Raw genomic sequence first — 12,999 nt, 5'->3', positions numbered from 1 at the left:
GGGATGACTTTGGTGATAGTGATCAAATCATAAGGGTCTGTTGGCCCCTACTCCCCCGTTCTGTGATAATCCCTCCACTACTTCTTTTAGAAAGTAAAGCAGGGCTAACTTGGGCTCATGGGGTGTGGCTAGTTGAGTTCTCTAATGAATTCCTAAGCTTTCCTCTCATAACCAGAGCTTTTTTTTTGCATTTTGGATCCGACTAGTACATTTGCTCTAAACATTTAACCTGTTTCAAAACCAGTTAAGTCATTGGCTCCTCAAAGAACTCTAGAGGTGGTCATTTTGTGAGATAAGTTTGTTAGAGATTAATTGATATGTCATTTGTCAATGACTTATAGAAAGATCTGAAAGGTGTTTGAATATGTAATATAGATATTGATAACTGTTTTTGAACAATTCTCCAGATTCTCCACTCTGCACCCAATTTCAACTGATTTTTGGGGCGGGGGCTGGGGGGGCTTGTTCTATTTTGTGTTTTTGATTTTCACTGCCTTTCCCTGGCTTTTATAAGTCAACCTCTGGCAAACTGGCAGGAAGAAGTTCATCTTGTATCATAGGCCTCTGTTCCATTGTGTCTCCATGACGTAGCATGTGCAATTTTGCCCTGACCCACTGACAGCCATTTCATATTTCAGGTAGCAGTCATGTCTGCAACCGCGCCAGTGGCATTATGCCAGCAGTGTTCCCACAACGAATATGAAGAACAAGGCTATGTTCTCAAGTATGTGGCGGGTGAAATATTTTTATTGGGCTTGCTGTCCCGCCCTTTCCCAGCTGGCGCCGAGCTCGGGGCGGCTAACATACAACAATAATACAAAGTACAACATTCCCTATAAAATATAGTAAGCATAAATAAAACATTAATAAATAAACAGCAATAACAATTCTGAAAGGTGGTGACACAATTACGTTACTTCAGGTGCCATTTCCAGGCCCCAAATTAGCCTAATTCCCCCCCCCCTCTTCCCACCCATCATAAGCTATTCCAACTATAGAGGGCAGGGAAAGAGAAGCAGATCTGGAGGCCAGCAAGATGGGAAAGAACTGTAGCTGCTTCAACCAAAGATCCGGCAGAACATCTCTGTCTTGTAGGCCTCACGCACTGTTGATCAAGCAGGGCCTTCCAGGGCTCTAGCCTTTTATGTGTCAGTTGTGGGGATCATCTGTGCACTACTGCCAAACTGTGAGGTAACCACAACACTGTTAATCTCCCAGACCCTTGTATGCTATGTGGCGGGGACAGTAAACAGTAGATGGGAAGGAAATGGGGAGACCACATTCGGCCTGGCACGCCAGCCCTCCTCCCCCCATCGCATCAAACAGGTGGCCCAGCCAGGGGAGAAGAGAGGACAGTGCCTAAGAGAGAGCCAGCACACCCAGCTGGCCTGTAACTCGAGCAGGCAGGGTTTATTTTAAAATGAGGAACCAGTGAGAGGTGGGCAGAGCAGAGCAACTAGAGTGTTGATGTTTCCGGGTGCAGATCAACAAAGGGACGGGGAGGATCCCGGAGCGAGAGATAAGAGAGCGCGCGGCGCTCGCCAAAAAGGGTCACGTTACGCACCACCCAGGAGGGGCTGTCGCTGCCTCCCGGGACCTGCAGCAACCCTCCCGTCCGGATAAAAGGTCCGTGGGCAGCGTGGTCCGCAGACCCTGCCCTGCAGAGCGGCGGGGGGCAGCGGCAGCGCGTTGCCCAGCCCGCCCCGGGAGCGGATCGGCTGCAGCTGGCGCGCAACAGGTGTCCTGGGGACACAGCCGCACGAGCCTTGGGAAAATCCGCCGCAACTTTCCCAGCGCGCCCGGGCGGGAGGAGGTGTCCGCGGGCGCTGCTGCTGCTGCTCCTTCGGCCGAGCCATGACCGGCCTGGTGGAAGCCCCGGAGTTTGATTTCGATTTCCTCTTCGAGTTTAACCAGAGCGACGAGGGCGCCGGCGGCGGAGGTGGGTGCGCAAGCGGACTTCAGGCAGCCGCTGGGTTGGGCTCAGGGGAACTGGGGGTGGGGGTGGGGAAGGGTTAGACGGGAGCGCTTATTTGCAGCCCGTTAAATATAGCGGTTCTTCTGGGGCTGGGCGACAGCGATGGCCACAATAGGCTGAGCCGGAGGAAGGAGCCCGAAGCGCCGCCCTGCGCTGGGATGAAAGGCGCCTCCGTCCCTTTGGCCCCTTTCGCCTGCTCATATGGAGCCGTCTGGCCAGTTTGCCAGGCTGATCTCTCGCTAGATCGACTGATCCAACTAGCTCACCAGCGGCCACAGCCTTCCTCCCGTTCCTCGTTCCCTTGGATGCCTTTTTTTTTTTTACACGCGTCGCCCAAGTTGCATTTCCGCTCCAGGAACTGAAAGGGAAGCAAGAGTTGCTTGCAACAGCGCTGAGACCTTTTCAAGCGCTCTCCCTTCTAGTGGCATCCTAACGTTCACACGTGCGGGTGCAAGCAGCTGGGGAGAAACTGAAAGGTGGAAACGGCATGAGAGCGAGATATTAATAAAATCGGTTACAGCAAGGAGGGAGAAGTGGTGCTAAAATGTTGGCAGATCTCCAGCATCCCCAACACAGATTCTGTGGAAATGTGGCAGGGCCTGGTGACTTCACAAGTCTCCACATTGAGTCTATGTGACTCCTTGAGTTGTGCAGCTGTGGAGTGGCAAAGGAAAGATCAGCTGGGATAAGGAGACTGGAACCAATTGTCCAGAGACAAGGGAAGAGGACTTCAAGACCAGCCCTTTTTGGAAATGCTCCTGCAAGTACAACAGCTTGCCAGGAGGAAGAGACCTCTGGGGCAAAGGCATATTTCATGATGGGAAAAGCTCTTGCCACTTGGTTCAGCTTGGGGATGGGCTCTCTCAAAACATGTCACTTGAATGTTGAGACAGTAACGACATGGTGGGTATGGAAGTAGCATGGCTAGGGAGTAGGGACACACTTTCCCCAGCTACTAAGAGGAGACGTTCTGTGTAGTGTTGTGACATATAGGGCAGTGTGGAACATAAATGATTTTTGGGGTTCTAATCCCCAACAGTAGCATAAGGCTTTACAGCATTCCTAATTGTTGTGTAGTTGCATTAATTGATATCTGGGGCTAGAGTTCCTCTTGCCACACACTTAATCTCTTTCGGAGGAGCCCAGCACACCTGCTGTGGTGGTGCCAGGTAGACTCCAGCTTTCACTGCTAGCTGGCCCCATCCAAGTGGCAAGATCTTCGGGCAACTGTTCTTGGCTGCCAGAGACTTGAGTGGGAGAGGCAAGGAGAGGCAATTCCAGCAGGGGACCGTGGGTCGCAATGGGAGACTAGAAAAAGGGAAGGACAACCTCTGGGGACTCACTAGAGCAACTCAAAGGCCCAGTAGGCCCAAAACAGCCTGGGGAAGAATGGGATGGACCCTGGCCCTGAGGATGAGGAGCTTTTAACAACTTGGAGGGGAAATGGTAGGCTGGAGAGGGTGGCAGGACAGCAGCCCATTGGCTGGGAGGCCAGTCACTGAAGGGGCTTTGATATCAGCACAGGGAAAGTTCTGCCCAGGTATTACTTCATACGGTCTACCTGGAGACATTTAAGGAGGAAGAGGTCAGGTTTTCTCCTCAAAGCTAGAGGACAGGAAGAGGGGGAACCGGAGTGAAGGAATTTGCTCTTTCTCTCCATTGCTGAGATATAGCTCACAAGCGTGCGGAAACCAAACTCCTCCTGGACTCTGGCCCCCAACTGGCAGAGTCTGACAAAAAGTCTTGCATTTGAGTAAATATTGTACGTGCTGGTGTACTGCACATACAAGTACTGCGTGAACAACAAATGCCTGAGGAGCTGTGTGAATCAGATGTGGGACACGGGTTATGTTGACATTTCCCGTGTAGTTTCACTGGGCAAGGAGAGAGAGCAAATGCTTGTTCCCTTTTTAGCATGCCTGGCCCTCCAGGATTATTTGGAAACAGAAATGTCTGCTATGCTGAAATCCATGTCTGCATTATAGAAGAACCCAACAGTTGAAGGAGATAATGCATACCGTTTTGTGTGCTGTGACCAGAGATTCCATACAGCATTAAGCAATCCTAAATCTCATTGTAGAAAGTATGTTTAAGCATAGCTCCCTCTGCTAGATTATAGCTCTCTCTCTCTCTCTCTCCTTTTTGCCATCAAGTCACAGCCGATTTGTGATAACCCCATAGGGTTTTCAAGGCATGAGATGTTCAGAGATGGTTTTCCATTGCTTGCCTTTGCATTGTGATCCTGACATTCCTTGATGGTCTCCCATCCAAATACTAACCAGGGTTGGTCCTGCTTAGCTTTTGAGATGACATGAGATTGGCCTAACCTGGGCCAGCTATCCAGGTCAGGGGAATACTTTGAATTCTTGGGTTTAAAGTTTTTGCATCTGCCTTTTACCAATGAATTGGTGGTAATTCATGAATGTGAATTTCGATTTGCGCATGAAACTTACTCGGCAATACTGGTTTGTTCACTTATCTGGCCAGAGTTCCATTGCGTCACATCAGATTCTGGTTATAGCAGACATCATCCTTCATGTGGGGATCAATGTTGCTCCAAATTTGACAAGCTATGGTATTTTTAAATGCAGTTTTGTTTGAGGCCTTTAGTGATTACATCACACACTGGCTAAAACTGTCTTTCTTATGTTTTCTGTCCTTCTTTCCAAAAGAGAAGATAAAAGATAAAAATCGTGGTGATGATTCCTCTTGTATAACACCTGTATTAGATTGGTGATATGACCCAGTTGCGAGTATGACTTTAAAATGACAGACAACATAACCTACTGTTAGTTTCCTTGTCTGGGCATCAGATCTGCATATAGCGCAGTGTTCATTTCCTGGATGGTAGTGGCTGGACCCAAATCCCAGCTCACTATATGTACAGACCACATGTTTCTCTAAGCAATAGGGTACTCTACTGTTGAATAGAGAAATTCAGCTGCATGAATTTTCCCTGACACGCATTTCCCTGACACGCATACCAAGACATTCCTGAGACAATATCTGAAAGACACGTATTGTGCCCTATGTCTCTTTTGGATGCTGCAGAAGGGATTGGGGCTGACCAGCAGATTGCTATGCTGAGAGTTAACATGGTATAGTGCAGGGGTAGGGAACCTGCGGCTCTCCAGATGTTCAGGAACTACAATTCCCATCAGCCCCTACCAGCATGGCCAATTGGCCATGCTGACAGAGGCTGATGGGAATTGTAGTTCCTGAACATCTGGTGAGCCGCAGGTTCCCTACCCCTGGTATAGTGGTTAAGAGCAGGTGGACTCTAATCTGGAGAACTGGGTTTGAACCCCCACTCCTCCACATGAGCAACTCTTATCTGGTGAACCATATTAGTTTCCCAACCAGATTTGGTTCATGTACTCCTCCCTGCCAACTCTACTTTCTTCAGGGAGACTGAGGAACCAAACCAAGATATCCCATGGCTATTATCTGAACATGGTATTTCACTAGCGCCGTATTTCCCGGAGTTGGGAAATTCTGCATTCTAATAGCAGTGAGAGGAGAAACAAACACAACTCAAAGCCTTTAAACATTTTCTATCTGAGGACTGGCCCAGGTGGTGGTGACAGAGCTAGAATAAAATATGAATTGGGCTAAGTCTGCTCACTCTCCTGACTCTTTCTCTCTCAATGACTGTGGAAGGACATTTTCTGTGGCTAAATATAATTGGTGAGGAGTTGTTTACTATTTATATAGGTATGAATACTCCTTTATACACTATAAATAAATGGTGTTTTCAAGAATTGCTATCTCTTTCATGATGTATGGTTAGAGGTAAGTTAGAGTGATGTTAATAGCTGTCCCATTCACACCAAACACACGCCCCTATGGTATAATGAATATCTCTTGGTAAGCAGCCATTTTTGCGAAGGCATCTGGCAAAACAATTTGTATAGAATGTTGAACATATTAATGGTGCCTGACATATTAATCAGCCTAAAGTATTGCTGAGCCTCTGACAGAGCCACCGGAATTATGTTGTGTAGCGTGTTGCACAAACGGGGTTTCGTGTAGCAGGTCTGAATATTAGGCGGAGCTGAGAATTGCTAGTAAACAAGAAAGAACGGGGGCTAAGCAACCTTGCCAAAGCGACAGGCTTGGCATCTCCTTTGCACACGCACTGCTAGTGATGATTACATTGTGTTGGGAATTCAGCCATCATCATTAGCAGAGCTTTTCCGGATCTCAGTGTGTAAGGAGAGGAGAATCGTTGCCTGGGGCACACGCCTCCTGGGAAGGGAGGGAACAAACATTGAATATGAAGGAAGTTAGGAAGCCTTGACTTGTTTGTTTCTTTGATTCATACAGAAATATTGAAGAAAGCAACTGCATTATTTCGAAAATTATGAAGCACATGTTAAAGCGAGAGCTGGGTTTGATATGTAGGAATATCTACCCAGCGTGTGTTATAAGCGGAATGGCGGAAATTCTGCACACGGTTTCTTTTGTGATAAGAGCTCGCGGCTCTGGATTTTGAAGGTTCATGCTGATGAATTGCCCAAAACGTTTCTAGAAATGTTTTAAAATAATTTCTAGTTCTCAAGATGGGAGAGGATAAGTATAGGTGTGATTGTTGGCATACAGTAGAATCTTCTCTCTGGAGGTCAACACTAGCCTGTTAAGGAAATGACTCATTGTAAAGTTGCCAGACACAAAAGGGTTTTGCTGTTGTTGGATGTGTGATGCTTTGAGAGGGTGCCCATTAGCTGTTCAGACTTAACTCTTCAAAAGGCTAATAGAAAATATCCAAGTAATTGACCAGTCCTGGGAAGCACAAGTTATTCTGAGCTTCTTTGAAATAGGAAGTGGCTTCCCCACTTGTGGTAAGAACAGCTCTCTTTCCTTTGTGCACTATGTTTCTGTGTGGCTGTTGTAGTTTTGCTGGGTAATTGAGTCTTTCTCTTTCCAGAAACGCTGGTGACTGATATTAGCAGGCTGAGATTGGCTGCTCAGACCCGTTCTAGTTCTTCTCGCATTGGGATGTGATTTGTACCAGTGCTAGCTACCATCTTTGAAGTAAATAATAATTAGAAATAGATGGAAAATCAATGAAATGGAAATTGCCTTTGAAAGATTAATGAGAAAGAACAAATAAAAGCCTAATTGGATTCTAGTGCTGTTTTACTCCAGAGGATCAATAACCCCAGAAACCAGTGTTGCCCAATAGACTTTTTTTGTATTCTATATAGATGGTAATGGAATCAAAGTAGAGGAATTACCACTAGGCCTTTCTGCTTCAATGTAAGACTGAATTTTGCTCACATTTTCTACACAATATTTTTCTCCATTGTATGTTTGCCTTCCTTTGTCCCTCCCTTCCACCCTTTGGGCATCTTACTTGTGTTTTTCACTTCTTTCTTTTTTTTGCTGTTGCAAGTGTTAAATTCTCCTGTGTAGGTATCTGCTCTTTACAACTTTTGCTCCTTAATTTAATCTAGAAAGAAAGAGTATCAAGAAGAGCTCAGGAAAGGTTAGGAGATGAGTTCCTTAATAATACTGTTGAGCTATAAAAAGTAGCATTTCAAAAGGACTGTTTTCTGTCAGACTGAAGCCATTCTAGGATTTTTCCTTGTTTTTGCATTATGCCTAATGTATATTATGCAAATATACAGTGGCGTAGTAGCAGTGGCGTAGGAGGTTAAGAGCTCATGTATCTAATCTGGAGGAACCGGGTTTGATTCCCAGCTCTGCCGCCTGAGCTGTGGACGCTTATCTGGGGAATTCAGATTAGCCTGTGCACTCCCACACACACCAGCTGGGTGACCTTGGGCTAGTCACAGCTTCTCGGAGCTCTCTCAGCCCCACCTACCTCACAGGGTGTTTGTTCTTAGGGGGGAAGGGCAAGGAGATTGTCAGCCCCTTTGAGTCTCCTGCAGGAGAGAAAGGGGGGATATAAATCCAAACTCCTCCTCCTCCTCCTCCTCCTCCTCCTCCTCCTCCTCCTCCTCCTCCTTCCTCCTCCTCCCTCCTCCTCCCTCCCTCCCTCCCTTCCTCCTTCTTCTTCTTCTTCTTCTTCTTCTTCTTCTTCTTCTTCTTCTTCTTCTTCTTCTTCTTCTTCTTCTTCTTCTTCTTCTTCTTCTTCTTCTTCTTCTTCTTCTTCTTCTTCTTCAGGGTCTGGTCAGTCTGGGGCACAAGTAGCTGAAGTTTATGGCATGCCTGCATGGGTGAGCCCCTTGTCCCAACTACAACACAGAGCCAGACCTGCGCTCTTGCCTCCGTCTCCTAGACTGGCCTGTTCTCTGCTTTCAAGACCAGAAGCAGAGTCTCACCAAGGGCTCCATGTGCAGTGGAGTGGTTCTTACCTCTCCCCTTGGGTAACATTGGCAAGGAAACGGGTCTCACTACATTGCACATGTTCTGCAACTCAGAATAATATGGAGACCAATCCTAAGCAGGTCTATTCAGAATCACAATCAGGTCTGTTCAGTGGGACTTACTCCTAGGAAAGTGTTCTTGGGATTGCACTGAGCCTCTCTTAAGACAGATTTGAATGTTATTGAAAATACTGATGAAGGGTGCTCAATCTCAAGTGGTTTCCATATCTTCTATGCATGATTCCAGTGTCATCTCCAAAGCAGAAACATGCATCTCTTTTGCAGGTAGATGTGGAAATTTTAGAGAGATATCTCTCTAAGGTATCTCTTTGTTGGACTACTGCGGGAGGGGGACGTACAAATAACTTAGTTCAGGGATCCCCAGTCTTTTTGAGTTGATGGGCATCTTTAGAATTGTGACACAGTAAGGTGAGCATGGTGACAAAATGGCTAGCACAAAATGGTGCTGCAGGAGGCATAGACAACCACAAAGTGGCTGCCGCCAAAACATCTGTGCAGCCAATCAAATATCCAATAGGCAAAAGCTCACCTGACCCCACCCACTTTCTAAAAACACTTGGCAGGCACCATGGCACCCAAGGATACCCCACGGGGGACTCCTGACTTAGTTTCTCAGTATGGTCTTTAGTGTCCAATCTTATCTGTGTTCTTATTACTAGCATGTTAAATAATGCCTGTTTTGTGAAAGGGACACAGTGATTCAAAGTTAGTGATGAGAGCATGTACAGCTTACTGGTAGAGCATCTGCTTTGCATGATGTAAATCTCAGGTCCAACCCTGGCATCTCCTGTTAAAAGGATCAGGTAATAGGTGTTATGAACGACTTCTCCTTGAGACCTACAACGCTGCTGCCAGTCAGAGTAAGTTACAGCTGACGGAAAACCCCATCCAAAGATCTGGTCCCCAGACATGACGCCACAGCTGCACTGCCTCACCATTCTCAAGGGGGTTTTCCAGCAGCGTGGGGAGGCCAGAAACACAAAAAGGTCTCCCACTGCCAGGCTTAATTGACTTATGCCATCAAAAAGAAGTTGGACTTAATGGATTTATGCCACCAATGTAATGGACAGTGGCTAGGTGAAAGCAGAGGTGGAGCAAAGAGAAACTACGCCCGGGGCATGTGCGTGCCCTGCACCCACAGTGTCACCTGCCCCCGCCACAACCCAGAACACCCCCACCACGCCCCCTTGATGGCATGGCCACACCTCCTCTGCTGCTTTGCCCAGAATGTCGTGCCCCCCCCTGGCCTCGTGGGCGCGACACCACTGGGTGGAAGCCAACTCGCATTGACTCCTCCCCTGGGCATGCCCCTACTATGCCAGCAGCTGCGATGCTGGGAGAGTTCCACTGCTGTGGAGGACTGAGGGCCCGCTGGCGGACACACCCCTTCGCTGGGGCAAGTGCCCCGGGAAGGGCAAATTTATTTATTTATTTCTTCGACTTCTATACCGCCCACAGCTGCCAGCACCAGATTTGGCCCCTCCTTAGGATAGGGCTGTGAGACAGGCCAACAGGAAGGTAGGGCATTGGTAGGGCATCTCCTTTTATACATAAGGTGACAAGTCCAATCCTTGGCATGTCCTATTAAAGAATCTGTGGTACCAGGTATTAGGAAAGCCCCCAGAGAACAGTTGCCAGAGTATACAGTAATGAGCAAAGGCTGTGAATTGGGACCAGGGAGCTGCAGATATTCATTAGATTTGCTCAGTGCTGCTCACTGAGGAAATGTCTGAGTCAGGATTTAAATCCAAGGCAATTGTCATCTTGTCCACCAAATCATGTTAGAATTTTGGTTTACTAATAAGTTATTTATTGGTGTGTTCAGCATCTCATGTCATTCTTTTTATTTCTTTTTTTATTTTTATCCTTTTTTTTTTACAGAACATTATAACTATGCATCTTCCAATATAAGTTCGAGTTTGCCTCTAAGTTTGGCACATCCTTCATTGTCAACTCCATGTCATGGCCTTCAGACATCTAATCCAGTCATTTCGATTGTCCCATCAACTAATCATCCTTCGGGATATGGAGGGCATGCTGACAGTGGCACCGCTGGATATTATCTGTCGCCAAATGTCAGATCTAATGGAGTGCCAGCTCTAGAAAGCCCTAGAATTGAAATAACTTCTTACTTAGGACTGCATCACAACAACAACCAGTTCTTCCATGAGGCTGAGGTTGAGGAGGCCATCCCAAATGCGAAGAGGTCACCTTCTACAGCCACTCTCAACTTACCAAACATTGAGGCCTATAGAGACCCATCATGCCTGAGCCCGGCAAGCAGTTTGTCTTCCAGAAGTTGTAATTCAGAGGCATCTTCCTATGAATCCAATTACTCTTATCCCTATACTTCTCCTCAGACCTCTCCTTGGCAGTCTCCGTGTGTATCACCTAAGACCACTGACACTGAGGAGGGGTATCAACGCAGCATGGTAGCCTGCACGTTACTCAATTCACCTAGACATTCTCCTTCTGGATCTCCCAGAACAAGCATTACTGAGGAAAATTGGGTGAGTGGTCGCAACTCTAGGCCCTCTTCCCCGTGTAACAAGAGAAAATATAGTTTGAATGGCAGGCAGACTTCCTACTCGCCGCACCACTCTCCGACACCCTCTCCTCAGAGTTCTCCAAGAGTTAGTGTGACTGATGAGACCTGGCTGGGAAACACTAACCAGTACACCAGTTCGGCCATTGTTGCAGCTATCAATGCCCTTACCACTGACAGCACAATAGACATGAATGACGGGATTCCTATCAAATCCAGGAAAACGGCAATAGATCACACCCCTTCCATGACACTCAAGACTGAACCAAGTGGCGAGGATCATGGGACCATCTCACCAACAGCTGACTTGTCACCAGAAGAATTTCCTGGATTCCAGCACATCAGGAAAGGAAACTTCTGTGATCAGTATCTCTCGGTGCCACAGCATCCTTATCAGTGGGCCAAATCAAAGCCGTTGTCTCCAACGTCATACATGAGGTATCATTTATTTTTGGATGTATGTTTTCAAAGAGCTCTGTTTTGAAATGTTGTTTCTTTCTGCCTTTTCACACACTCGTCTCTTCGTCAACTTTTAAAAAATAATTCATGAGTCAAGTAAAGATGACTCAGGTTCTGCTGGAGTCCAGTCTTCTGAGGGGGGGTGGGTTGTCCTGATTTGTTCTCACACTGATGAGTTAAAAGGCGGCAGCAGGCTGTCCATAGATTTTTAGATCATTGCTTGGTTGCTCTGACATGGTTAGTTAGCTATGTTTTTATTAAGTTTTTTGCTGACTAGAAAAAAATTAAGTGCCTTACAGGTAGGTAGCGTACCCAGGAGAAGCATGGTGGGAAGAGGAAGTGGTGGGCTGCTGCCAAAGGGGGGCATTGACACCCCCCCCCCACACACACACACAGTTGTACAGATTTTTTTGATGGGAGTAACAACTGCAAAATCCAAACATACAATACAATGAGGTTTAAAATTATAATTTGATAATGTGCACTCTGATCTTTGACTAGCCTAGCCTACGGTGTTTTTAAAATTTCCCAACCCTAGTCATATATTGCATAGCATAATTTTAAGGACCTTGTTTAAATAATAATAATAAATTATGTTTTAATGTTTGTTTTAACCTGTTGTGAACCGCCCTGTGCCCTCAGGGGGAGGGCGGTATATAAAACTAATAATAATTTTTAAAAAAGGTCGTCCCAGCAGTAATCGGCACGCTGTGTGCCATCCCGAAAGCACTAGGACAGCACTTGAAACATCTTCAAATCGACAAAATTAACATCTGTCAGATTCAGAAGGCAGCCCTACTGGGATCCGCACGAATACTACGCCGATACATTACAACTTCCTAGGCCTCTGGGTGAGGCTCTAATTGTAATGAAAGGCCAACAACCAGCTAAAGATCTGGCAGCTGTGAAATCTACCATAATAATAATAAATCTTAGTAGGTACTTTTGCACCATTAATCGTTCATGAAAAGGCATAATAGTGACTGCTTGGTTATTCTGTTTTTCATTCTAGCTAAGTTTTCTAAGTCTTAGACATCTCTAATATGAGCAAGTGGTCTTTGCTCCTTTGTAGAGTGAAATGAAGTCCCAGTCATCTTTGCCTTGAGGAACTTGAAAGTAACCCAGGATGGAGGCCAAACCTCTGTTTCACACAATGATTTACCATAATGGGATTGAATTGGACAGATCAAATTTTGATGGGTATTTGAACTTGGCTGAGGTGCTGATTTGCTGCGTACTTAAAACAGAACAGTTGTGTCAGCTTAGGTAATTCTTTTGGTACTAGCAAGTAATAAGACAATGGCTTCTGAGAGCCCTAGAAAGCTGCAGTCTATTAGTGTATTCTTTTAAATGTATATCACTGAGTAGTGCATCCATGGATAATGAAGTTGCTGTAACAGACAACCCAAGTCCAACTAACTCCTCTCTGAACTTTAGGCATGTCTTCTTAACAAAAAGGCACCCTGAAGCATACTTGGCAGCCTTTTAGCAGAGAAGTTAAAGTGTTCATATACAAACATTCAGTCTCTACAAACCAGACAGCACTCCTGTGCAGCCATATCAGGCCTCTAGAAATCTCATGATTCAGTGTGGGTGGCATATGGAGATCAGCATATAAAATGAAATCAGTCAATATACCATGTCAACCGATCACCTGTGTTTGTGCC

General features: G+C 46.2%; 1 protein-coding gene across 3 annotated transcripts in view; it reads left to right on the top strand.

The window, feature by feature from the left end:
• Positions 1 to 12,999, top strand: part of NFATC1 (nuclear factor of activated T cells 1) — a 171,497-nt gene that overhangs the window by 17,273 nt on the left and 141,225 nt on the right. For 2 of the 3 annotated variants that reach the window (XM_048508239.1, XM_048508237.1), the window contains exons 1-2: positions 1,855 to 1,939; positions 10,210 to 11,311. In XM_048508239.1, coding sequence (XP_048364196.1) covers positions 1,855 to 1,939; positions 10,210 to 11,311 — 1,187 coding nt within the window. Of the gene's footprint in view, positions 1 to 1,854; positions 1,940 to 10,209; positions 11,312 to 12,999 lie in introns of those variants that run through there. The other variant, XM_048508238.1, reaches the window with a different exon arrangement.

This window comes from Sphaerodactylus townsendi, linkage group LG09 (assembly GCF_021028975.2).
Source record: "Sphaerodactylus townsendi isolate TG3544 linkage group LG09, MPM_Stown_v2.3, whole genome shotgun sequence".
NCBI classification, from domain to species: Eukaryota; Metazoa; Chordata; class Lepidosauria; order Squamata; family Sphaerodactylidae; genus Sphaerodactylus; species Sphaerodactylus townsendi.
Note: the sequence above shows the minus strand (reverse complement) of the source record. Positions and strands in the feature narration are given on the sequence as shown.